The 26,109-nt window shown below is 35.7% G+C and overlaps 1 protein-coding gene across 18 annotated transcripts in view; it reads left to right on the top strand.

Annotated features, from left to right (window-relative positions):
* CNTLN (centlein) overlaps nucleotides 1-26,109 on the top strand; it is a 177,211-nt gene that overhangs the window by 74,556 nt on the left and 76,546 nt on the right. For 11 of the 18 annotated variants that reach the window (XR_014939174.1, XR_014939173.1, XR_014939175.1 and 8 more), the window contains 3 exons: nucleotides 5,092-5,217; nucleotides 9,948-10,069; nucleotides 12,800-12,925. Coding sequence is in view for 15 of the 18 variants with exons in the window: in XM_085528301.1 (XP_085384427.1) it covers nucleotides 5,092-5,217; nucleotides 9,948-10,069; nucleotides 12,800-12,925 (374 nt within the window). In the remaining 3 variants the exon portion in view is untranslated. Of the gene's footprint in view, nucleotides 1-5,091; nucleotides 5,218-9,051; nucleotides 9,244-9,947; nucleotides 10,070-12,799; nucleotides 12,926-26,109 lie in introns of those variants that run through there. The other 7 variants (XM_085528300.1, XM_085528295.1, XM_085528294.1 and 4 more) reach the window with 3 other exon arrangements.

The raw sequence follows: 26,109 nt of genomic DNA, 5'->3' as shown, positions 1-26,109 counted from the left end.
TGGCTTTTTCTGACTTAACAGTATCTACTGTGTGTTATTTTGTCAAAAACATACATTTTAGAGCATTTGTTTTAGAGCACTTAAAGCTTAATGTTAGTGTCCCAACAGGAAACAGTGGTTATCATAGGTTTTGACATAGTTGCTCTACTACATAGGGATATTTAAGAAAAATCTGGTTGTTGCTGAGAACATAATCATGGTAGAATCTTAAAATGGCATGGTTTGGAAGGGCCTTCAAAGACCATCCATTTCCAGCCCCTTCTGTGAGCAGGACTGCCCTCCACCTGCCCAGGCTGCCCAGGGCCCCATCCAACGTGTCTTTGAATGCCTTCAGGGATGGGGCACCATGGCTTTTGCAATCAGACTGTTCCACTGCCTCACCACCCTCTTTGTAAAGAATTTCCTCCTAACCTCTAACCTAATCTCCTCTCTTTTAGCTTATAACCATTCTCCCTTGTCCTTTCATTATCAGACTGTAAAAGTCTGTCTCCGTCCTGCTTATAAGATCCTTTTTCATACTGATAGACCACAGTGTGATCTCCTCAGAGCCTTCTCTTTTCCAGGCTGAACAGGCCCACCTCCATCAGCCTTTCTTTGTAGGACGGGTGCTCCCGCCCTCTGAGCATCTTTGTTGCCTCCTCCCACTCTACCAGCTCCATGCCTTTCGTTTCTATTTTCTCTGTCTTTTACATGACATATCTAAATCAGTATATTGTGGATTTGTTACTATTTTGTATTATGCTTGACTTTCCTTCTACATTACCCAGTGCTGGCTGGGGCCTGCAAGTGCCCTTGTGAGGTGAGGCTGGGGCTGGCCCATGCCAAACATGACCGCTTTCAGCCAGCTCCAGCAACCAATCCATAGACCACTGCGCTGCCCTGCAGGCAAGGTTTGTCTAAATGGAGTACTGCGTAGGCAGTGAGGAGTGAAGAAAAAAGTGAGAAATAGTTGTGTGAATGCTGAGGTTAGAGAAGGACAGGGAGGAGGTGCTTTGGGCACCAGAGAATTATTTCTCTGCATCCCATGGAAATGGCCAGTGTAGAGCAGATAACCACAGTGCATCCCATGACAGATCTCATCTCCGTGTCTGTGGCCTGTAGAGATCCCATGCAGGAGCTGAGTAAATATGGGAGGAAGGAGCAGAACTAAGGAGCTGCTAGGACTGACCACAGTCCTGCTTGACTTCCCTTCCATGCTGCTTGTCCAGAGATAGAGAGGAATCAGCAGCACTGGAGTGAAGCAGAGCCCAGGATGATGCAGGGGGAGAAGTGTGCCATTTTGATCACTAACTGGTTTATTCCTAACACAGTGATCAATTATGCTCTTAAGAGAGGCTAAATAACAACTTTAAAATCCAGTTGTATTTTCCTGATTTAATATGTAGATCCAGTCCTGCTCTTTCAATACTATTTAATTATTTGATATGCACATTTTTTCATTTGTTTACACAATCCCTTTTAAATCTTTTGGGGAATAAACTGACAGACTAAAAAGCCTTCATATTTAGGCAAAAAAGATAACTTTTAGAAACATTCTGGCTTTAAGATCTCAGAATATGCATTGAAAATACAAGTGAATATTGCTATTTTTTCTGATGTCCCACTGCTAGAAAAGCTTTCTGCTACAGATAATTGGGAAAAGTCTTAAGAAGAAGACCCTTGGGACAAAACAGAAACTTGTTGTTAGTGTGATCAATTGAGATGTGGAGCCATGTAACCATGTACCTCAAACTGTTTGATTCTGCAGAGTATGTGGATATGTACGCATGCATCGGCTAGCACAAATTATTGGGAACTGCAGAAGTCCAAATCCCATGCCTGCAGTGGTAAAGAGTAATAAAACCAGCTTTGCAACACAGATGATACAGTGGTTATAGGGCTTTGTTGAACATGAATGTTTGTTGGGTTTTTTGATGCTGTTAAGTGCATGCTTAGTGGCAGCTGTAACTCATACAGTCCAGTTTCTGTGAAAAGTGGTATAGTGACTTACTGTTTTCTGTAAAGAGTTAGAAGAAGTCAGTTACTTGATCTCCCTAGAACTGTGGAAGCTAAAACTTTATAACTTAGTGTGCTGTGATATATGTAACCATATTAATCAGTCATCCTTATTTTCCTGGCTGATTCAGTAACACGGCCCTTGTCTGTTCACTTTTTCTGATGTAAAGCTTCTGTGATACATGGGAGTTGTAGTTGTTTTGCACTGATATGTGTTCTACAGCATTTCTCTTAGTATTCATATACTTTCAAGATACAGTAGATCTCTTTAAATGCAGGAATTAATACATGCTCCTGTTGAAACATAAGGAATCAAGAATTTGGCTTTTTTTTTTTCCTAAAAAAACTGTGCATCTTATGCTCTGTCAGCCCGTGGCTCACCTTCAACACTGTTCCTCATTTTTTTCAGTGGATGAAATACATTAAGATTTCTGCCCACTGCCTTCAGAGCTGTATCTTGGCAGCAGACATTGTTCTTATCTGTATGCTTCAGAAAAGTTATCCTAGACATGTCTTGCTGAACTTCCCTGGTATTTTTTGTTATTTTGGCTGTTATTTATTATTGTTATTATTTTTAATTTTATTTTGTTTTATTTATTTATCTGGCTTCCCTTATGACTTTGACACATAATTTGTTGAATCCCAGATTATAATTTTCCCTTTGCTCTCTTCTCTGTGTCTTTCATGGTACATGTTGGCAACAGGAAATTGCCATCTTTGCTTTTTGCACTTCCTGTACTACCTCTACTATAATTTAATATATGTTGGACACATTCACTTATTGGCCATTTCTTCACAATATATCTTCCACCACCTAGCTGCCTATCCATTAATATTACAAGTTTCTGTTTGTCTACTACTTGCTTTAGCCTTTTATAAATACGATTTAAGATCATTTGTTGGAAAGTTTTCTGTTGGTACCCTTGACTGACTTGGATTCCTGTTCTTTGCTCATATAACTGGACTTTTTTTTATATTCCTAGACATTTAGGAAATATTTAACACACACATGAAAGTCTGGGTTTATTTCTAATACATATGTCTAAATTTACTGCAGTGTTTGAAGATGTAATTAAAAATCATATGCCTAAGCTTGATGGTAGCGGCAAAGTTTTCAGTTGTGATAAGAGAATTACAGATGCCATCTTCCAAATTGAGTTTTGCAGCAGCCTCAGGCAGTCAAATTTAAGTGTACTTTACTACACAGTCTATTCTGTCTTGGTAGAAAAATTAAATTGCCTTCTTCTGAACAAAGATTGCCTTTGCACGGGCTGTGTGCAACTGCAAAGCCAGGGCACATCTCCTTCTCTCAAAAGACCTGTACCTAAGCAGGTAGAAATGTGTTAAAAGAATAGCGTGTTTCTTAATGTTCATCACCAGTCCTGCCTGTACTCACAGCACAATATTTCCATTCCTCTCAATTCTTAGAATTTTTTCTATTATTTCCATAACTTGGCTCTATATTTCAGTTGTAGAAAAGATCCATGGCACAGCCCTAGGTAGCTATTTAAAAAATTATTATATTGAAGAAAAACTGTTACATTCTTATTGTATCTGATCACCTTAGATTAAAGCAGCAGATCTCTAAATCTAATTTTTTCCTATATTTTTTGCATTTTCTCTGTTCCAACTTAGAGTTTCACTACCTGATTTCCCTTGGTGATGGCTGGTCCATATCTTTTCTTTTGTTATCTTCATCTTTAGCAATGGATGGAGTACTTGGACCATTTATTCCTGATTTGAGAAAAATCATGTATTTTCCAAGTCTTCTTTATACATATATAAAGTTTTGCTAGGTGTTAATTAACCATTTCTTCAAAAATGAAGCGCTTCATTTTTTTAGGGAGTTATTATGAATATGCAGTGATTTGGAATTAGGTAGTTTTATTGAGGTATTGACTTATTTGAGAAATTTGAGACTTTGAAGGTGAGTAGAATTTTTGTGTGTTCATCTTGAAATGTTGTGCTTTAGATATCTCAAAGGGATTGATCTCATTCAGTGCAATGTTAAAAGCATTGCTGACTAATATCAGCAGTTATTAATGGAAGGGAACTTCTGAATATCTCTACAAGAATATTAGGAAAAAAAAGTAGTAATCTTCCTATTTCAAGGAGACCTATTCTTAGTACAGACTTATATTGTGTACAAAAGCATACATTTGGAAATACCCTTGTAAATGTTCATTAATAATTCTTTCTGGTTTCTTCCGTTACATAAAAGAACTGTCAAGAATAAGCTGAATTGCTCTAAATCAGTTATTTTACAGTGAAAATGGAAGCAAGTAACATCAGTAATTACAATTACCATTCTTTTTTATTTTAGTTTATTTATTTTTGTAATTGTGTTTTATCTTAGAGTTGCTAATTGTGTATTAATGTTTCACTGCCCTTAACCAAAGTTAATCTGAAAATCAGAAAGTCTAATTTGATGAGGTCTGTCTTTCTTTACTGTTAGGACTTATGACATAGAGTGATCAAGAAAGCTGCCCAGTTAAGTGTTACTTTCACATATTCTTTCTCCAGATTGCTATATGAAGCTGTACATAATATAAACACATATTCTTGTCTCTAGTTAGTCACATTATAGTTAATGACCATATGGTCATTATGGTGTAAGATCTACTGTCTGTTGTATTTATATTCCTCAAGCATATTGTTCCTTCAACTTCACAGTGTGTTAAACTATTTCAAAGGGAAAAAAATCCTTTCCCTCTTGTTTCTGGTTGTCCTATCAAGTGTAACCTTGGACCCTTATAGAGCAATTAGACCAGCCTCTATCCCCTCCTTTGTAATGAGATTTCTTGCATTTCTGAGTCTATAACCCTTTAGTCTTCCCTAATGGGACATCATTATTCTGAAAGAAACAATGTAAATGTAAATGAATATTCTCATTAACGAGTCACAGAGAAACCTTTAGTGGTAGCGCTGTGGTAATTCTGCTTGTTATTTCTCTGGTATTCCATGCAGATTTTTTTTTTTTTTTTTTTTTTTTATAATTCATTATTAGTATTCAAAATTACTTCTTCTTTAATTCTGCATGTCTTTTATAATCCGGTGTTCCAACTAGTTCAACCATGTCCTTGTTTTATTCTCCAGGAACCACCTGTGAAACGCTCAAGGTCTCTGTCCCCAAAGAGCTCTTTTAGAAAGTCAGAGGAGGTAAGGAAGCTTAAAATAGCTGAAAGGAAGACTGAAAACTCAGAGAAGACCCTAAAGCTAAAGGTGAGCATTTAAAAAAACAACAACAACCAACACCAAACGAAGTCATCCTGTAGTTTTAAGCTTGCATACATTAAGATATACAAAAATAAACAAGCATACTGTAAAATGTGAATAATGTTTAAAAAAAAATGTAAAACGCACATATTGTTTTGAAGTTTTAGCATAAGAGAACGTGCTGCATTAGTTTGCTTTCTTCCTTTACTGCAAAGAATTTTGTATTGATACTCCTGCCATTACATGACAGCCTAAATTTCAAGCTATGTTATCAAGATATACATCCTTTAAAAATGCATTTTCAAATTTTGTTTCTGAGTATATACATTCCAGGAAATTCATGTATTCATATAGAAGTAAAATGAAGCACAAAGTACGAAGAAAATATTTTACTGTACAGTGAAGCCAGTATTTTAAATTCTGAAGTCAATTACTTGGAACAGATGTTACCCCTTGTACTCTTAAAAGTTACGCCTCAGAAGAGGTTGTTCAAACGGCTACTGTAAAGAGAAATAAAAATAAAAGAAACCTAGTTGGTGGAAAAGCTTCACTGAGCATATATTACAATTGCCAATTTTCTAGGCTTTTGTTTGTTTATTTGTTTGCTTGCATTTCCTGAGGAAAAAAATAGCAACATTTAAAATGACCGATTGGTTTCTTGTTGCACCTCTGAATGCCTCTCAAAGCAATCAAACAAAAGCAAAACCCAAACTCTAAGTCGTATTTTCATACACATTCACAATCATTTACAATTCGCTGTCTTGTTCCTCCTCCCTTTTTTTTTTCCTCTGGTCATGTTGGTCAGAGGCATGAGAGATACTTTCAGTAATAGATCTTAAAATGCTACTGGTCGTGTGTAAACTGCTTTGATCCTGCTTTGATAACTGTCAAGTGTAAAAATTCATGCAGTCCTGCAAGGCATATTCCTGATTTCCTTCCTTATGCTCCTATATGATAGGTCGATTTTACAAAAAAAAAAAAAGTGTGAGTAGGAACTGTATTTTATCACACGTGGCAGTTTGTCATGCTACACAAACAGTATATGAATAGGAAAGATGACTTGGATTGAAGTAAGTCTTACAGGCTGTCTTGCTACTTGTTCCTGGGAACTCAGAAGATTAATTTTGTATTGTTTCTCTGTGTTGGGAGATCTAAGACAGGTCCTATCAGCTGTACCTGAGAACTTGCCTTTGACAGGCATTGTGGTTTTTACTCCATTTTATCCTGACAGTACAGATGATTGTAGCAGTGTGTACTAATGTTGCTCCACCCTCTGCTGCAAAAGCTAGCACATCAGTGTGTAGGATTGTTGTTCTGAGTAATAAAAAGTCCCACGGTGCTTGGGGGTTTCTTCTGGAAACAGAAGTGAAGAGAAGCACTCTGAATGTCTAAGCAAATACAGAAAATATTGTTATTCTCTGCTCATGACCTTGTAACACAGATCAATTATGTTACTTGCCTTACTGTGCTTGCCGTTCCTTCTGCTTATTCCTGAAGTATAACTTAGGAATCTGCAGCATGAAGACTGCTCTGAAAGTAGTGTCTCCTATGTTATTCTGTTGACCCTGTGACCTTAGAGGTGGTAGCAGGTGGTATGGCAGTAGAGGCTGAACCTTCTCGTTACATTTTGTTGCTGTGTGAGTGATGGCAGCTGAAGGGCACTCTTAACAGAGTGTTTGACGTAGAAGGGCATCTGAAGCAATGGTGCTTCGCTGAGTTTCTCCATGCAGAAAAAATGGCACCCATTGACGTTCACTGACACTTACTGAACATTTCTGGAGATCAAACAGTGGATGTGAGCACAATGAGGTGGTGGTTGATGTGTTTTAGCGATGGCTGCAGCAACATGCTTTCATGCAAGCCACATTCCAGACTACTGTGCAGATTTTTACAAGTGTGGCATACAGGCTCTTGTTCAATGCCAGCAAAAATGCATACTGGTGCCTATGTTGAAAAACAGTGTCTTGTAGCTGAGAATTTGCTCTATCAAACTGCATTACTGCACTTTTTGTATCTGTTGTAGTTTCTATGGAAATAAAGAGGAGGCATTACTTTCAGAGCAGTCTACATATGTTGCAAGTGTGGGATCATCCCTCATCATTTCTCTAATTCATTAAGTCCTTAAAGGCTAAATCTTATATTTTCTCATGAAACGGACAGTATGAGCTCCTTTAATTTGTCAAGTTGTTTCACTTCTTATCTAACATTCATTAGTTGTCTGAAAAAGCTGCAGAGGCACAGGCCAGTGTATTGAGATTTCTTGTGTCACAGAATTCAATGAGGCCATTTCCAGCATGGAAACTAATAAGGTTAGAATAACATCAAAGTAATTTTATTGGTATTGTATATTTTCCGTGTATTAGGATTTGAATAGCTTTATTTACAGGTTTTTTTCAGCCACAGATATAATTGATGCCCCAGTCAGTATTACAAAGGAGCAGAAAAAGGCAAGGTCCCATAGCAGGATTTTCATGTTCTCATCAGCTGACTCAGTTCTAGCCAAGGAACTTTAACTTTTTCTGTACTTACCACTAATATAAACAGGACAAATGTGTATGTTCTTATAACTTCAGTGTCCATAGTTTTGATACAGAATCTACTTCATTTCTGCATACCAAAACATATTGGAAAGTAACAGAGCATCTTTTATTTCACTCTTCTTTAGGAAAGACAGTGTCAAAGCAAGTAAGAGTGTTTGATGGATTTAGAGTGACATACTATCAAGCTGATACTTAAGCTGGTGCCCACAATGTATATCTTTGTCTTTAAGAAGTGAGAAGGAGTTTGGTTGCTGGAAGCTGTGATCTCTGGCATAATCTAGAGAAGATATCCCTGACTTTTTGGAGAAAAAAGTTAAAAAAAGCAAGAGAACTTCACTTTAAATTTTCTCATTCTTTTTGATTAAAGTTCAAAAGTTTTGCAGACTATTGGATCAAAATATATAGCCTTTAGGGGAAACTTAATACATGATTATGTGAGAGAGAACAAACGCTGTTAAGCTTAGTTGTGATAACAACAGGATAACTTTCAGTGGTGGTTGAGTACTTCCTCTTGAGGATTGGACTTCACCTGTCAGTGTGTGACATGAAGTATTACAGCATGGCTGTGGAGAGGTGGAGAGTAATGTGAAGATCCACTGCTGGAGGTGGCTGCTCCATCCCATTTCCATCACTATGCAGAGAACTATATACAAGACAACTTAGATATTATAAAATATAATTAAATTAGAGAAAGATGGAACTAAACTGAGCTTATGGAAATAACAGCGTAAATTTAAAGTTCTGAAGTGTTTAACACTTCAATAAAACAGAGCGATTAGGACAGTTATTTGTCTGATTTCTTCCTTGGCAAGAGCAGAGCAGTTGACAAAGGAATAACTGTAAGGGAATGGATAATAAAATAGGTAAACAATAATGAAAAAGACCCTTGACATTTTTTTGTCTTGGGATTTAATTCTTATTGCATGTAGGCTTTGACTGTCGGTCTGTCTTATTTATGGGCTAATACTGAAAGCCTTCCTTTCTTGTAATATGCATGCAAGCATGCGTATAATGCATACAAATAAAGTATTGCGATTTATACAGATCTTAAGAAGCTTTCTCAGTAGTCTCTGTACAAGCAGAGTACTTACTGAATAGAAAATGCAGCAGTGAGCATGGATTTTACTACTGGATGTTGTCTGGTAAATTCTTTACAACTATAGGTCAGAATTCAACTTTTCTCACACTTCAGAATGTCTTTCTCTTAGTGTTTTTTGTTGTTGTTTTTCTTGTGGGTTTTTTTTGTTTGTTTTTTTCTTTTTTTTTTCTTTTTTCTTTTTTTTTTCTTTTTTTTTTTCAGAGCACAGAATCACAGAATTATCAAGGTTGGAAAAGACCTAGAAGATCATCTAGTCCAACCATTACCAATACTTCCTGGCTAAATCATATTCGTCAGCACCACATCCAAGCGTTTCTTGAACACTCCCATGGTCGGTGACTCCACCACCTCCCTGGGCAGTGCATTCCAATGCCTGACTACTCTTTCCGAAAAGTAATACTTCCTAATAAGAAAAAAGAAAAAGTAAAAGAAAAAGAAGTTAAATAATTTTAAAATTGTTGTTTCCAACTTTTATAGTGGTCTTCTGTTGTGTGAGTCAAAGCACGTTTTATTTTTTCATTCCATAAAAATTTTTTATTAATAAACCTATTCTAAGCTTTGTTCATCTTCATTTTTTGTTGTACTGCTATTGGCCAAAGCTTGGGTGTTGCAGGCTGAAATAAATTTTTATTAACAAATAAATAAATAAAAATTGAGGAATTCTGATATCATTTAAATTGAGGTATTTAATTAATGTGGATTTTATTTCGGCCAGTATTTTTCCTAAAAAATGTGAAGATTACTTTTCCATACAGAAATCAAAGTCATTCAAAGGGAAAGACAGCGTTACCTATCTTTTTTCAGTCTACGTATTTTTAGGTATGTTACTCTGATACATTCACAAGATGAACACAGGCATTTTGATAGTAAGTTTTCTAAAAATTTTAAGCAACATGTAAAAAAAGGTTTGACAAATTGTCTTAAATTAGCATTGAAAATTAGTGAACCTGTATTTGACCTCAGAGACTATAGTTCCTTACATTTAAGTTTAGATTTCTTAGGCTTTTAAGAGTTAGCTGAGTAGAACTTCTTTAGATCTTTGAAATTGTCTTGCAGTTTGCCAAAATCTGATTTTGTTTCTGTTTGGTGCTATTCAGACTCAAGAAAGTGATGAGCTAAGAACAGCCCATGAAAAACGCAAAGAAAGGCTGCAGATGTTACAGACCAACTACAGAGCACTAAAAGAGCAATTAAAGCAGTGGGAAGAGGATGATAGCAGGTAAGTTACATAGCTCATTAAAAACATTTCCCTTACACTAGAAATCTGAACAAAATTATTATGTCGGCATTCAAAAGAAAATTTGATTTCAAACAAGCAACTGCTATGGTGGTAGTCAAGACTTTGTTAAAGCAGAATACATGGCATACCTCTTTATGATAAAAATTACAGTTGTAACCAAGAGTAAAATGTGTTGAGCTGACACCTTGACGTATTTTATTTGGGATCTCATTCAGTGTCAGAAGTGGACAGAGGTCTGCTAGGGCTGCTTATTAGGCTTGTCTAATTCCCCAGCTGATTAATTTGTTGACTGTGTATGTTTTGAATTTTCTATAATGGAACAATTGCTCCTTATGTTTCAAACACTTTTTTAAAATAGTTTTTTTCATTAAACAATAAAGAAATAATAGCTTCTGTGTTAAACATTTAGTGATTCAAGCATTAACTGAGGATAATCCTAAAATATCCCTTTTTACAGAGAAAAAAGAGTATGTGCATGAAGAGCAGGATTTTTTCAAATGTTAAATGATGATAAAATCAAACATTTATGATCATTTTATAAAAATACTGCGTTAAAATATCTTAATGTGTGGATAAAAAAGAGAATGTGAAAACTCTAGTACATCGGAATTTAAATAGTCAATATGCTATGTGTAGTTCATCATTAAGTTCTGTACAGAAAAGTAAAAATTTTAGGAAGAAATTTGTTTTGGGAAGTCCTTAGCATAGAGTTAGTATTGTTGGTAAGCAGTTGCATTCAGTCAAACACTGCTGATGTTCAGATTTTGGGCCCTACTTCAAGGGGGTCTTGATGTCCTAGTTCCTTTTGTAGGACTTCAGCAGAGACTTACAGTTTTGTATATATATTTGTTTTACTAGATATAATTCTTTCCTTAATTAGTGCAATCCTGATTTATCTTGAGACAGACTTAAAATATCTCTACAGACAAAAAATAGTCACAGAAACAGCTGCAGAACTGATGGTAGCCATTTAGAGATTCTAGGCAGGCTGTGAATGAAAATTGTCCCTTGTATACACTTCATACTTTGACTTGTTTAAGTACATTTTTAATGCTGAGGCATGTCCTAAGTATGCTTTGTCTTTTAAAAACTAAAAAAAAAAGTCTTGATGAAAATAAAGTAAGATACAAATCTACTACATGCACTGATAGCAGAGGAGGATTCTTTTGAAATGTTAAAGCACAAATAACTAGCAGATTTTTTTTTTATTTTTTTATTTTTTTTAACTAGAAAATAAAGGCCTTGTTTATGTTGGAATAAAGGGTGAATTTTATCTTGTACTTCTCTGAGAGGTTTTTATTTCATCGCAAGTTGAAAATCTACTGGATGATAGTTGTTTATTTCTCTGTCTATAAGCTAAGTAGGTATCATCGTTCACCGAGAGAACAAAGCTGAAAGGATAAAAAATTCAGCCTAGAGGTGGTAAATTCAAATATTCATATATATAGAGAAGCCTTGAGAATTCTAGTTCTGATAGTTTAAAAAAAGGACAGATGAGAAAGGGAAAAAGGAAAAAAAAGCCAAACTGAAAAAGGAGAGAGAGAAGAGCAACCCTTGTTTCTGTTCAAAATAAATGAGATCTGCTTGTGTTCTGACAGAAGTGTATCTGGGAAAAGCAGATATTGTGGAAAGCATAATGTTAAAAACTTTATTTGTTAATCCGATATTTTTTTTTAATCTCAAGTTGAACAAAGAATTATGTTTGCTTGCTGGTTTTTATAATCAGAATAGAATTACATGAAGTATGATGATACTGAAAGGGATTTGTTTTTGTTGTGTTTTGTTTCTTTTTTTAATATGCTGACAAGGGAGAGTAACCAAGTCACAAATAAAATCATTCTGTCAATTGTTATACCTTACACTATTATTTTGACACCTCAAAAAGCTTTATATTGCTTGTGTAATGTAAAAAATTAAGAAATCAGTATCAGGTGTTTACATGGCACTTAGTATCCTCTCCGTGGTGGTGGACCCCATTCTTTCTTCATAGGCTGGAGTTTGTTACCTGTACTGCTGTACTGCAACTGATGGGACCTAATCCACCTGTCAGTGTACATACTACTTTCTCTGACATAGGGGACTGTGAAGATAACAGGGCCTTATGAGGTTATGACATTCTCTGAAAATTTATTTCCATGCCCAGTAGAAATTCAGATTGCAAGAGTGTCTGAAATTAATAAATATTTAAAATAATGTTTTTCTTTTTCATTTTTAAAACACATGAAAACTGTTCTACTGAAAGGATTATTGCAGAATATTTACAGTTGCTTCTTCTTTCCTTCTGAATGCGTTTTTTTTTTTCCCTTATTTTTAATTAGGCAGGAGGTCAAAAACTGACTTAGAGCAGGTATTAATACAACTTTCAGGCTGCTTTTGAGGGGTATTTGAGGAGCTGGTGTCTCTCATTTCTTTCTGCAAGAGATTGGTGACAGAATAAACACAAATGATACTGCTCTCAATTGAGAGTACCTTGCGACCACACCAGTTAAGATTTCTGTCTCAAACTACTTAATGAACTTTTTTATAAAACATTTAAAGTGTCATGCGTCACAGAACGTATGGCTCAGTTCATCCATCAAGATTTGCATTCAGTAGATGCCATAGCTAACAATCTGTATGCTGTTAATGCAGGGATGTTTTTTTTGATTACAGTGGTCCTAAAGCATGTAGTTATTTTAAAACAAACAACCTCTTTTCACTCACAAACAGGACTGCAAGCAGTAAAGGCAGATACCAGCGTGCAGACGCCTGCCAGCTTTGTCAGGAGGATTTTGCTGCTATGTGGAATGAACTGGCTTATTTCAAAAGGGAACAGAAAAAGCTATTGATTGAAAAGTGAGTTTTTTTTTTCTTAAGTGGTGTTTACATTAAGAATCATGCTGTAGTTTTTTTGCAAAGGTTGTGCCTTGCAGGCCACATAAAAGGAATTCCTTGCAAAATTCCAAGATAAAACCATCTTCTGCCAAAAGCAGAAAGGAAAACATCAGCTCTTTTCTCCCTCTTAAATCAGTGACAAGTTACAAGTTTGCTAGCACTAACAGAAACTGTATTCCATGATCTAGGGATTGTGTTAATTAATGTGGCTCTCATCTGTTGGAGGTGTCGCTCTTCATTAGCCTGTATTTTACACACTGCCGTGCTTCATTTTTGGAATGAGGTGGTGAGGGGATAACCTAGCCAGCCATCCTTGTTTGATCTCTGTGATACATACGCAATGCAGAATGCCTCAGCTCTCTTGGTTCCCTGCCCTGTCCTGCTAATCCCAGCTGAGCTCATTATGGTGTAGCCTTGCTGCTACTCCTGGAGCCAGAGCTGTCCAAGCTAATTACTGGTAGCAGCAGAGCTGCCTGTTAAGGGTCTGGTGTGGATCTGCTAACATGGTCCTTGGTAGTGACCTGCAGAAAGCACGAGGGAGTTGCTCTCTTTCTTGCTGTGCACAGCCTGTCCTTTGGGTTTAGTGCTGATCCCTTCACACAGCTCTTTTAGCTGTAGTAAGTGTAAAACTTGGTGAAGGAAACTCTTACTTTAGAAAACATACAGTTTGCTGCTTTGATCTTGTAATTCATAGGCTATTATACTCAACCAGGCAAAGTAAGAAAATGTCCTTTTATACCAGACAAAAGGAAGTTAGTATGGTATAATTAGCCTTTTGCTGCTATTTAACACTTTCTGTACATTAAGTTGATTTTTTGTTTCGTATGGTTTAAGAATCAAGACATTGTAGAAACTTCTAGTCAGACTTTGTTTTTGTCAGCATTAAAGAAAATGTGTTTTCCCAATGGGTCACAATACAAACAGATTTTGTGAAGATACCATGAAGGCTGCTGTCACAGAATTTCAACAGCATCAAATTGTTTTGTAGTATGTAAGTAAGTCCTTGTGATGCTCATGAGCAATTTCAGTATATTATGAGCTCTGCTCCAAAAGAAATGCCTCTTTTTTTTTTTTTTTTTAAAAAACGTTGACCCACAATGTCAGGATGTTGCTGGTTTGAAGCTTCCCACAAATATTCTGTTCTAGTTTGTTGCTCTGCAACAGATGTCAGCTAAGGAACAGTCTAACAAAATGGCATCTGACCTATCTGACTTGGAAGTGCTTATGAAGCAGTGGTGTATCACTGAATTCCTCCATGCAGAAGCTGGTGGATACTCCATCCCTGAAGACATTCAGGCTCAGGCTGGATGGGGTTCTGAGCAGCCTGAACTAGCTATAGATGTCCCTGTTCATTGCTGAGTAGTTGGTCTAGGTGACCTTTAAAGGTCTCTTTCAACTCAAATAATTCTGTGATAAAAACTTGCACCTGTTGACATTCATCAGTGCTTACTAAAAGGTAATGGAGACCAGATAGTTGATGTGAGCCCAGTGAGGTGGTGGGAGGTTTGTTTCAGCAATGGTGACAGCAATAGTGTGTTGCCTCTACTGATGCAGGTTTTAACAAGTGCAGCAAGTGCAGCTTGCAAGCTCTTGTTCAACGCTGGCAAAAATGTGTAGCTAATGGTGGTGTGCACACTGACAAATACCATCTTGTAGGTGAGAGTGTCCTCTAACTAATGGTGTTATTGTGTTCTTTGTACCTACTGTAGTTTCCATGTCTTCTTTTCTCTTGTTGCTATAGTTATGAGACTGTTCTTGTCACTGAATTGTCACACCTTTGCTATTTTAAGACTTTCAAAACAAATTATACGTACTTCTGATTATTTTGAGTTTTATGTAGAAATGAGCATTTTCTTACTATAAATGTAATTGCTCTTGTGATTCTCCTATCAATCCTATCAACACAGTTACCATAGGCAGCATTAGCTCAGGAGTAATAACATGAAACTCATTTTTACACAAAGCTATGAAATAAAGATTATATCTGTATTGTACATGCCTTAAAATTGATTCATGTGGACTATTGCTCTGTAGTTCCCTTCCAGTCACATTTTATGGGAACACTTTTAGGCCTGGTACACCAGAGATCAATGGTCTTGAGAAGACTGTAATGTTGTGGTGCAAAGAAACAGCTGACCTCTTCAAAATCATGGAATTCTCAAATCAAAGAGAGTTATTCTAGTTTTTCATAGTAGTTAGTGAAAAGTCAGTGCACCACTGTTATAATTAAGGTGAACTTCTTATGTAGAGTCAGGTGTTCTTGGCAATATAGCTAGTTAACTGAGTACACAGGAACACATACTCAACAGTATTTTTTTTAAACCTGTCTTAAAGTGTCTGTCTCTAATGAAGTCAGTCTTTAATTTGGTAAAACAAGCCAGCATTAAAAGGTCTCAACTCAGTTTCTTAAGAAAGTCAATACTACAGTTGGTGCATTTATTGATCTGTGCACAGGGCTTCTTTATGTTACACATGTTCTTACTTGAGCTCTGTGGCTATAGTACATATTCTGGAGAGGTGCACCAAAAACTTAAATGCATGATATTAGAAGCAAAGTATTACTGTGGATATGCTCGGTTTGAGGAACTGGATGCTGAATGTTGATTTAGAGCACATGTAAGTGAAATCCAATTAAAAATTACTTGAAGAAGTGTTTATGAGGGTTTTCTTCTATTATTTTATTTTTCAATAGATATAATTTATATCCATGAATAAGTCAGACAGTTAATGTCAGAAAACCGGGTAATGTTTACCTGTAAACATTTTCTTTCTTTTTTTACCCTCTCCAAGGATAGAATAATAACATAAAATGTTTTTAATTCATGTATGTCTTGCTCTGAAAACACTAGTATAGGAAATGAAGGAAAGTTTGTTCATGTGTGTCCCAGGTTCTGAAAGACTCTGTTGCAGTCACTGCCTTCTGTTCAGTCCTACCTTTTTATTAAGATTTCTCCTCACCACAGGTAGGACTTGCTTTGACTGTCATGTAAGCTATTAAATATGATGCCCTTTTAAGTTGGATACTAATGCAAACAAAAAAAAAATAGGGATTTTAGGACCTCAACACGTTTTCAGAAATATGTTAAGTTTTTATTTTCATAAAATTGCAAATGCTTAATGTCTGAGATACATATTGGTGAATGGTGTCACAGAATGTGTGTCTTTGTTACTACCATACATTACTTCTTTATTAGTAAAGAATGTCATGTGCACTTTGGTTTACTTTGCAATTAGTAATGTAATGTATTTCAGAGCCATGACCTGCATTCTCTCCATGATCAACAATATATAAATTTCAGCCATTTGTGTTTACATAGAAAAAAATATTTTTATTGTTACAGTCTCTCTTATGAGGAGAATGGAACTGGAATAAAGGCAGATCAGGAATGTAGATACATGTATATGTATATATATGTATCTATATATAGATACAAATACACACATCTGTATATATTTATACTCTAGCACTCAGATTTTTAGATAGTTCATTTACAATCTTTATCAAGTGCTAAATGTTTCCTTAGCTTCTGTAGATTTCTATTAGCAGATCTTTTTAGACATTTTCTTCTTAGACGGTGCAATCTATGTATGTATATATTACTCAGATGTTCCTGAAACACAGGTTCGATTAATATGTAGCATGTTTAGGCATATCTCAGCTTTGCCGATAGCGTATGGATCTTCAAGAACTGAATTTTTCAAATTGGAGACTGTAAGTTTGTTGTTATACAGCAAAACAATGGAAATTATGAATCAATGCTTTTGTATTCTCATCCTCTTTCTTAGTTCTGGAATTCCAGAAACTCAAACATTGAGCTAACTGAACTTTCTTTTCTGTCATGGTATGATCTCAATAGTGAACTAGTTGCATCTCTTATGCTGAATGAGGCAGAATATATACACACACACTAGTTAAACTTGTTTTGCTGTTTTTGGGGGGATGATTTCTTTTCTGAATTTGTAATGAATTGCATGTAATGAATGTTGCAAGAAGTTCTGCTCTGTTTGCTTTTTTTCAAACACAATCACATGAAAGTGGCTGCAGAGGCTTCAGAGTTTCCCTGAAGTTCAAATATGTCACTGTAAGAAATAATTTAACAAATTGATTTGCAATTTCGTTGAAATCATGCTACTCTTACCAAACTCAACCTGTAAGTCATACAGACTTCTGAGTTTATATGAAGTTAAAAGCACTGATGTGACAGTAGCACTGTCTCAATATTCATGCAATGGAGTCTTTATTTTGCCACATCTCTGTGGCGTATGGCTTACAGTGGTAACCCAGTGTAATGAAATTTCAAGTCGAGTCCTTTCTTAACTAACTGCTGGTAATCATTGTTTATGAGGCTATTCTGGTGTCATTTGGTGGGAATGAAAAATCCTAAATTGAAATAATGATATAATTTACATTAATTTGTTTTTGTTAACTGACTTCATGTCATTTGGTCTTCATGCTACGGTAAAACAAAGACAGCTAGAGAGAAGATACATTTTAGGTATTAGTCTCTACCTTCCTTTTACAAGCCAAACTTTATGTTGCATGTTGAAACTATTTTAGTCGCTAGCCACTAGCAGATCTTTGGTTCCTGAGTGACTATCAGTTTGAAATATATCTCAGAACTCATTCTTGACAATGGTGCTACTGTTCACTTTTTTTGTTATCTGAACAGATTTTGGATTGGTGTTGGGGAGTTGCTTTTATCTTTTCTTGCACCTGAATGCAGGTTGTAAATCAGACAGACTTTACTTAGCACCAGCAGATATCACTTCCTGCATTCTGTGAGTGGCTGAATTGAGAAACAAGAATGATAAAGACACATATTGGGAAGCAAATGTGTGAACTAAGCTCACTGACAAGATATAGTCAAATACTTCGTTTTCTTGGTTAATTAAAACTACAGGTTTTTTTGTAGTCTGTTATAAACTTAAGTTTACAATTTTCTTCCTATGAAACATTCCAGTAAATCATGTTGGATGGCTTGAATGTTCACAAAATGTAAGTGATGCTAGTACTTTTTGCCTTATTTTCTTTTGGCAGCATTATCCCTAGACATATGTAATGGTTTTTGTTCTCTCACATAGTCTAGATCAAACACCTGCTCCAAGGTTTACTCTCACCTCCCAAGGCTGTCAGTTGACACATAAATATACAGCCCCATGAAAAGAGCATATTTTACCCTCACTGCAGGCAAATGTTCTTGAATCATAATGCTGTAGGAACAAAGTGAAGAATTTCAGCCTTACTCAGATGTCAGAGCAGGATTACACAATGTAAAAGTTGGATATATATTCAGAGCCTAGTTTGGCTCTGAATAGTGAAAAATGAAAATAACTATTTGCAATATTACATACCACACTCCTCGCCTCAGTTTACCAAAGCCTTTTCCTGTATTTTCTATATGGGCTCATTACAAAACTATGTGTGGTGTGCATGTGAATTTTACTCAGATTGTACAGGCTAAGATTTTTACCTTTCTGCCTTTACCTTTTACCATGAAGACTCATGAACAGAAATAACAATTCAGCTTTTCTTACTTACAAGACTTTTCTGTATTGATTTGCTGTATTAATATCCTCTCTTTTTTTGGGAGGAAATAAAACAGCAGAAGAGCTTTCTCTGCTGTCCCATTTTACTTTTAAGGATTTGACTTCTGCTTTCTGTTACAAAAACCAAAAACAAACAAACAAAAAAAAAAACCACCAAAAATCTACCAAGCCCTTGTACTACAATGAACTGGTGTCTCTAAAAATGTCTCCATTAAAGGACCATGATAACAAATTTAATAAGTTTCCAAAATTTGCTTAGCAGTGTTTTTTTTTTCTGTCTGATTTTCTTCTTAATTTGGCCTCTCTGTCTTTAACATAACTTCCATTTCCCTGGAGGAAAACATCTGAAAAGGCAATAGCTACCTTTTGGTTTGTGAGGAAGGCTTTTCTGGCTGCAGCAGCTCCTGGACCAGTCCCTGATATCTGTCCACACCAGCAATGGTGTGCATTAGGAGATTGTGCTTGGTTTCTGCTTATTTCTCCAAACAGTCGTCCCACTGCAGTTTTATAACCTGTAATCTTTGAGAAGGAGTCTGTTTCCTCAGTGGGTTATACCTCCTTGCATATTCTTCTTTATTAGAAGAGATTCTCTGCTTGGTTTTATTTTCCAGATAAAATTCCCTGGGACAAACAGAAAGAAGTCTTTTTGTTTATTTGGATGTTTATTTTAGACTACCGTGAGCCTTCTCTTTTAATTCCTTTTATCTGTGTACAGGGGAGTGCAGGAGTCTCCTTCTGGCCTTACCTGTGAATGCTGAAAGCTGCTGATGAGCAGTGGCTAACTTACGGGATGTGCATTCCTCTCGAGGCAGCAGTTTGATAGAGGACTAACTCTGGCAGTGGGTTAGCCTGGGGTCAGCAACTCTCAAAGGAAGGAGCCATGTAAACTGATAAGCACAGGCAGAAAGTTTATGCTATAGTTCAGTCTATCATTTTAAATTACATTTTCTTTAATGCACTGAGTCACAAGTGCGCATGTGTTATGTGTGCATTCAATCTGGAGCTGTGTGAGGGCTCCTGATGGTATCTTTAGAACCGCTGACAATTAAAAATGATGAGTACTAGGAAATTTTGTTCTTAGCAAGAAGGTATATTTTGCAAAAGCCTTGCTTATATGCAGATGGTATGAGCATTTCGCCTATTCCAGTAACTTGATAAGTAAGCAACTGTTTTAGATAATTTCTTGCTGATGCATAGCTATAATCTGAAAGAAATCAGAAGTAATTCCTTTGGTGAAACTGCTTCTCTGGAATACTTTTTATTATGCTACCTCTTTCTAAACTGCAAGTAGGTGTGTATTTGAGTATGATTAAAGTAACTTAATGAAGGAGGAGCAACCAAAAGGATTACACTGAGATAAAACAGAATTGTGAATATTGTACAGTATAGGACGAGACAATACTGTAATTCCAGGTCAAGGTCAGTACCTTTGGAAATGTATTAAACACCAACATAGACTATTAGCTAGATAGATTTGAACTCCCTCAATTTCTTACTGATCCTTGTTTTAGTTTCACCAAGTGTAGCTGTGGCACCATCATAATTGGAAGATATAAATAAAGAATCAGTGTATAAAACAAGATACTGTTTCCTGCTCCTCTTGGTGCCTTTTGTATAGATATGAAATGAAGGAGAAGAATGACTTTCATCAAGTTATGAATAATAAACAAAACATGCTGAGGTTGTTCTCAGGATGTTACAAATACATCAATATTATTTCACAGAGTATAAACGAAGACATGCTGCTTCATTCTGCTATGTTAGAAAATACTGGCAGACTTCTAGGAAGAGCCAGCAGATTCTTGCTATGTTCAGGTGCTGATTCCTGCTAATTCAAGGACTTGTAGACTTCTTCTCTAGGAAGAAATTCAAACTTGTACACTGACCATGTAATTTGAAACACCTGGGACAGCATCTGAACTGTTTCATGTCAAAAAGGAAGTCTAAGAAGTATTTTGGAGTAGCTTGTATTGTTGGAAGGTTGCTCTGGGATTTTGACTTGTTTTGAAATCAGATTAGAAAATATTTATTGTTGAGCAGAAGGCTGATGTCCATGAGACAATTCCAGGTCTGCCTAAGGATAAAAATCAGTACAGCATATTCTTGGCTCTGTATGGCTTTAAGTCACTTTTCTTCCCTCTAACGTGGTATCATTTGAACTCAGGAAAGCTGATGGAAAGCACAATGAGTGAGTGTAAATAAGAGCAACTTATTTTTCTGAAAGGAGTCATAACTTCTAATTGTTATTTATTTATTTATTTATTTATTTATTTATTTATTTATTTATCTATTTATTTATTTATTTTGTTTGGTCCATAGATTTTATTGCTCTTAGAAGCACATTGCAAAGTGCTTTTTTTTTTTTTTTTTTTTTTTTTTAAAGAATTAGGTTTGAAAAGAAAACCCTGTCTGGGAGCTGAATATGTTTCTTTCAGTTTACATGATAATGAGTGATTGTATTTGGTCTTAAAATTAGAAATTACAGTTTTATAATCCACTAATAGCTATGTAATATTTATTATCACCAGAGTTGGTAGGGATTTTATTGTAAATTTCCAGAGTAAACTTTTCAGTTACACAGTTTCAGTAGTATTCCAGAAACATTTATGAACTAAGCAAGGCAAAAAAGTTTCCCTGTCCTATCAGAAAAATAACTGTTTTGTATCTTTTAAAAAGTTATTGTACCTTTTCAGCAAAGAATAAAATATCAATAAATATGTAAAGAGCTATCCATACTGATTTAAATGAATCTATTTAAATATTGCCTATAGGCGAAGCAACAACTAGGGTTTTTAGTAGTGGCTGTGTTTTTAGTAATAGTTTTTAGTAGTGGCTGTGATATCATTCATATGGCAGATATGAATTTAGTCTGGAGGAGTATGATGAATCTTCATGAAGTGTAAATGAGTGGTTGCTTATTTTCATTTAGATTGCTGATCGGTATTCTTTGTAGTAAATCTTTGCCTAAGGTTTTTCAGGTATATAGCTAGAGATGTCTTACACAAAATTTCAGAGACAGATCTTACCCATTTTTATTGCTTTTAAAATGCACAAAAATTTAGTTAGCGTTTTGTTCTATTTTAAGTCTTTATCAATCAGTTTATTAATGCTGAAGTGCTTAGTTGTGAATTCTGGAGCTTGAATGCCCTAAAATGCTTCAGTTTCTTTGTGTATCAATACAAAACATTGTGTAACTTGTTGTAGCACTTGACAGCATTTGATGAACAGTTGCACAAAGGTTGTGTCCAGTATCTCCCTACTGTTTAATTTTTTTTCCTTGGAACTTCTCTTTTTAATGCAGAACTAGACAATAGAATGAAAAGATAGCATGCGTGACAGAGGCTTTGAAATGGAGTAGTAGCCTTTGACTTTGTCAAGATAAAGGGTCCTAAGCTCTGAATATATCATGAATTTATACTAACACTCAAGTTTGTTTGTTTTTCTTCTTGACCTACATATTTCCACTGTATTCAAATCCCATCATTCCTCCTTGAAGTGTAGTTCAAGGGTTCGTCTTCTTTGAGTCAATAGAGCAAAACCTTTTCTCTAAAATGAAAGCTTTTTGTTTTCCTATTACAATTATCACAGGCTTTCCTTAAAGTCATACATTGCTGAAAATATTTGGTTTAGAATCTTAACCACTTCTATTCTGAGTCAGATTTTTTATTGACCTTTTCTTTCTTTTTCTTTTTCTTTTTCTTTTTCTTTTTCTTTTTCTTTTTTTTTTTTTTTTTTTTTTTTTTTTAAATTTTTATTTTTTCATAAAATCATAGAATGGTTGCCATTGGAAGGGGCCCTTATGATTATCTAGTTCCAACCCCCCCGCTATAGGCAGGGACACCTCCCACTACACCAGGTTGCTCAAAGCCCCATCCAGCCTGTTCCTTCTTCTGTTCAGCATACTGCCTTCTTCTGTTCAGCATACTGTAATTTAGATCCTCTTTCTAGATCTTCTTTGTGCAAATGGAACTTAGAATCTCTTAGGAGTTTGTTTTTTAACTGTACACTGACAGATTTAATAGTGCATAATATGAAATTATGAATACCGATTGAAAACAGCACACAAATTTAAATATAACTATAGAATGTAACAATTTTAATTTTTAAAGGTCAAAAAATGGAAGAAAATCAGTTTTCGTTTTATACAACTCATAAATTTCATGTGCTGCGTTTCTGTATTTGCTTTAGCAAAAGCACACTTAGTATGAAGAAGAGAACTAGGAAGTCCCCTGTTTTTCTAGTGAATTTTGTCATTAGGCGACTTACGAAAGAGTAAACTGAAAGTGTCTGGTAGATTCTATACTGCAGCTTGTATGGCACATAGTTGGCTGTTTCGATATTTGTGTAGATCTGTGCTCCTGGAGTTGCTAAATGCACTCACTCATAGTTCAGTTTCTCTACTGACAGGACATACACTACAGTATTTATGCCACCAATATTATAGTCTGAAATAGGAAAGACAATAAACTTAATCCACAGAGTAATTTTTTAACTTTTTTAAAGTCACCGCTTTCCAGGAAAAAAGAAAATATGATCCAAAAATTTCAAAATATGCTATTTTATTTTTTAAAGTTTAGCTTGTAGTAAGATATAATTGCTAAACTGGAAAAATGTTGATCAGTGCTGAAAAATATTGCTAGAAGTACTGTTCTATGGGGATTAATATAAGACATCTAACATATACATAATCTTCAAAAATACTTGTAGCACTTCTACTCGTGAAGATGTAGGAGGCACGTACAAATAACATGCTAAGTCTGCATTTCAGTATCTCTGCCTCAGGACTACAGTCAGGTGGAAACACTGTACAAAAAACTTACCTTTCTGCTGTAGAAATATCTTAAGAGATTCCATCTCTTTGCCTCAGTTTATGTCTTGGGTCTTTTCAGATAACATAAACATGATGCCCTTTCCTCAACACTGGCTAAATCAATCATAGGTTTTTCAGTGCACCAAAAAAAAATCCCCATTTCAGTTGGTGTCAAAACCTAGAGCATTTCTTCTTTCCGTTATTGTATGTGGTAACTGAAACTGAACCGCGCAAAAAGAATAGTAAGACAGCTCAAAATAATTGCAGTAAATTATTAGCTTTGTCTTCTGAAACAGCATTGGAAGGTGTTATTTACTCTGTCTGAAATTCAGTGCTGATGTTCTGATTCTCAAGTTCTAGTAGGTTAGTACTCTGCATTACCATACATGCCATATTCTATGTTACCATACATCCTTCCTTAAACTAAAGGATAGCAGTCACTCTTTCACAATCATATTATGAGAATCCATGCAGTTGGATCACAGTTCCTTTCAACTGCCTAACCTGCTTCATAAGGGATGTCTCTGGTTCATTTAAGAGTCTGTCATGCTGGATATAGTCTATTAAAAGCTTAATTTTGGGGAAATGTACCCACAAATGTTTACCTGTTGGAAAGAATTTTTGAAGAGGAAGGGAGTGTTTGTTAAAAATGCATCAGTTCATAGATAATGGGTTGGCACATCTATGCGATGGAGCACTGAATCAGCCAAAGCATGAATGTGGATCTGTTTTGTCTGGAGAGATACAGTTTTAAGAAAGTGTGCTAGAAGTTTTCAAACCACAATTGTAAAATTAATTAGACAGGAATATTTCATTAAAATGACGCGGAGGTGTAAATGGAAGTCTGGAAAGCAGCACCCTCCTTGTGTTTCTTCAGGTTGAGTCATTTCTTCCAGTATTACATTATATTTCAGCAATATTGTGTGACTTAATTACCTTAAATTCCTCAATATCCCCTTGTTTCTCAGGAAGTTTCTTACTTAGACATTTCTTTGATGCTTCTGATCCTATTCACTTGTTCTTTGGGAAAGCAAAAATCATACCGTCTCTGAAAGGAATTGCACTCTTCAGGAAGACCAAATTGGACCCTTTCCTCTTTTTTCTTTTCTCTTCTGACAAAATACATAAGCTGTGGTGCTTCTGTTGTGGATTGTAGACAAATGAACTAGATATTTGTTGTAATGCAAGTTCTAGCTAGAATAGCATGTCATGTTCAGGTGTATCACTGTATTCAGGAGCTCACTGTACTATTGTTTACCTGGAGTGGCATAGTTTCCACATTGTAGACTTAAAAAGTTTATGAACAAAAGGTTGTAAAGGTTCAGAGAAGAGAAAATACAAACCAACAAACCAATTCACTAACTACTAGCGATAGGACAGAATGAGAGTAAGTAGTTTAAAAGGTGGAATTACATCTACATACATTTACCTGATTTAAAAAAAAAACAACAACAAGTTCATGATGTGAGCAGCAGTTTTCCTCCACCAGCAAAAGACAGTTTATTCAGTTTGCTTTACCAAAAAATGGATGATTACTGGCACAGAAGACATCAGCAACCTGTCTCTTGCCACCATGTCTGTTTGGACTAAGAATGTTTCCATAGTAAATGGATTCATTTGTGACAAAAGGAAGCTGGTGCTGGTAATGGGAAATCACAAAAGATAAGGAAACCTATTATAAAATGATGTCAATACTGCTAATTGACTGGCATACAAAGCAACGTAATGAAGAAACTATATACAAATAATTCTTTGCCAATACTAGATGCCAAAAAATTAAGATGTGGAACTAGACTATGTCATGTCAGATTGAAATTCTGACATAATAACCTTGAGACCTGGAGGAATGAAGGAATGAAGTGTTACCCAGACACTGGGTGCTTTGCAGCACTGGGAGAGTAGGAGTAAACGGCTAGAGAGTGGCACAGTATAAAAAGGACTTTTTAGGTAATACTGTACAACTATTACAGGAAAATGGCAGCACTATGTAATGTTTTTGGATAGAAGTCTTATAGTCTAGTAATACATAAGGTGGACTAAGAAGGTGCCACAGAGGCTACTCAACTTATGTTCAGCTTGTTGTGCTGGAGGACCCCACTTTTTCTGCAGAGCTGCTGCACAGCAGGATTATAGTTTGTTTTCTGGGCTGTCCTGATGCATAATGTTATTCTGGGAGGACTTTGCCTTTCGTGAACTTTATGAGTGTCATCAGCTTAATTTTATGCCTATTACCATCTTCCTGAGTCCAGTCCTCCAGTGTATCAGTTGCTGCCTACAGTTATATACTGTCTGTGTACTTTCCAAGTGGCACCCTTACCTGTACTTCAGGTTGTTAATAAAAATAGTTAGAAGCTCTGGTGTGGATTCAGGAGGTGGGAGACTGTCTCAAAGGCCTGGCCTATCTGTAACTATGCATGTCACCTGCTGACATCTTATTCTCATAGGCAGTGAGAAAAATACTGAATTAGAAGCCCAATTAGAATATGTACTGCATCTTAAAGCATAAAATAAAATTAAAAAAAAACCAGAGCAATCTTAAGAGGCGTGTGTTGCCTTTACAGATAGAAAGCCAGCATTTAAAGCTTAAGCTTACTTTGATGAGAACAGGAAGACCAATAAACAGCAAGTAGCTGTTCACATGCAGTTTGGAAGATGAGAAGGCTAGAGAAGGTATTGAAGAGTAATTTTTAAAGGATGCTTAAGCTGTGCTAGTATAATTTTCCTTAAATGATGTGAAAAATAAGCCAATTAGGAAGCTTGTAGATATGCTTAATGATAACTGTAAAAG

This window comes from Coturnix japonica, chromosome Z (genome assembly GCF_054131305.1).
Source record: "Coturnix japonica strain WE chromosome Z, WE-NBRP24, whole genome shotgun sequence".
Lineage (NCBI taxonomy): Eukaryota > Metazoa > Chordata > Aves > Galliformes > Phasianidae > Coturnix > Coturnix japonica.
This window is presented reverse-complemented; position numbering and strand designations above follow the sequence as displayed.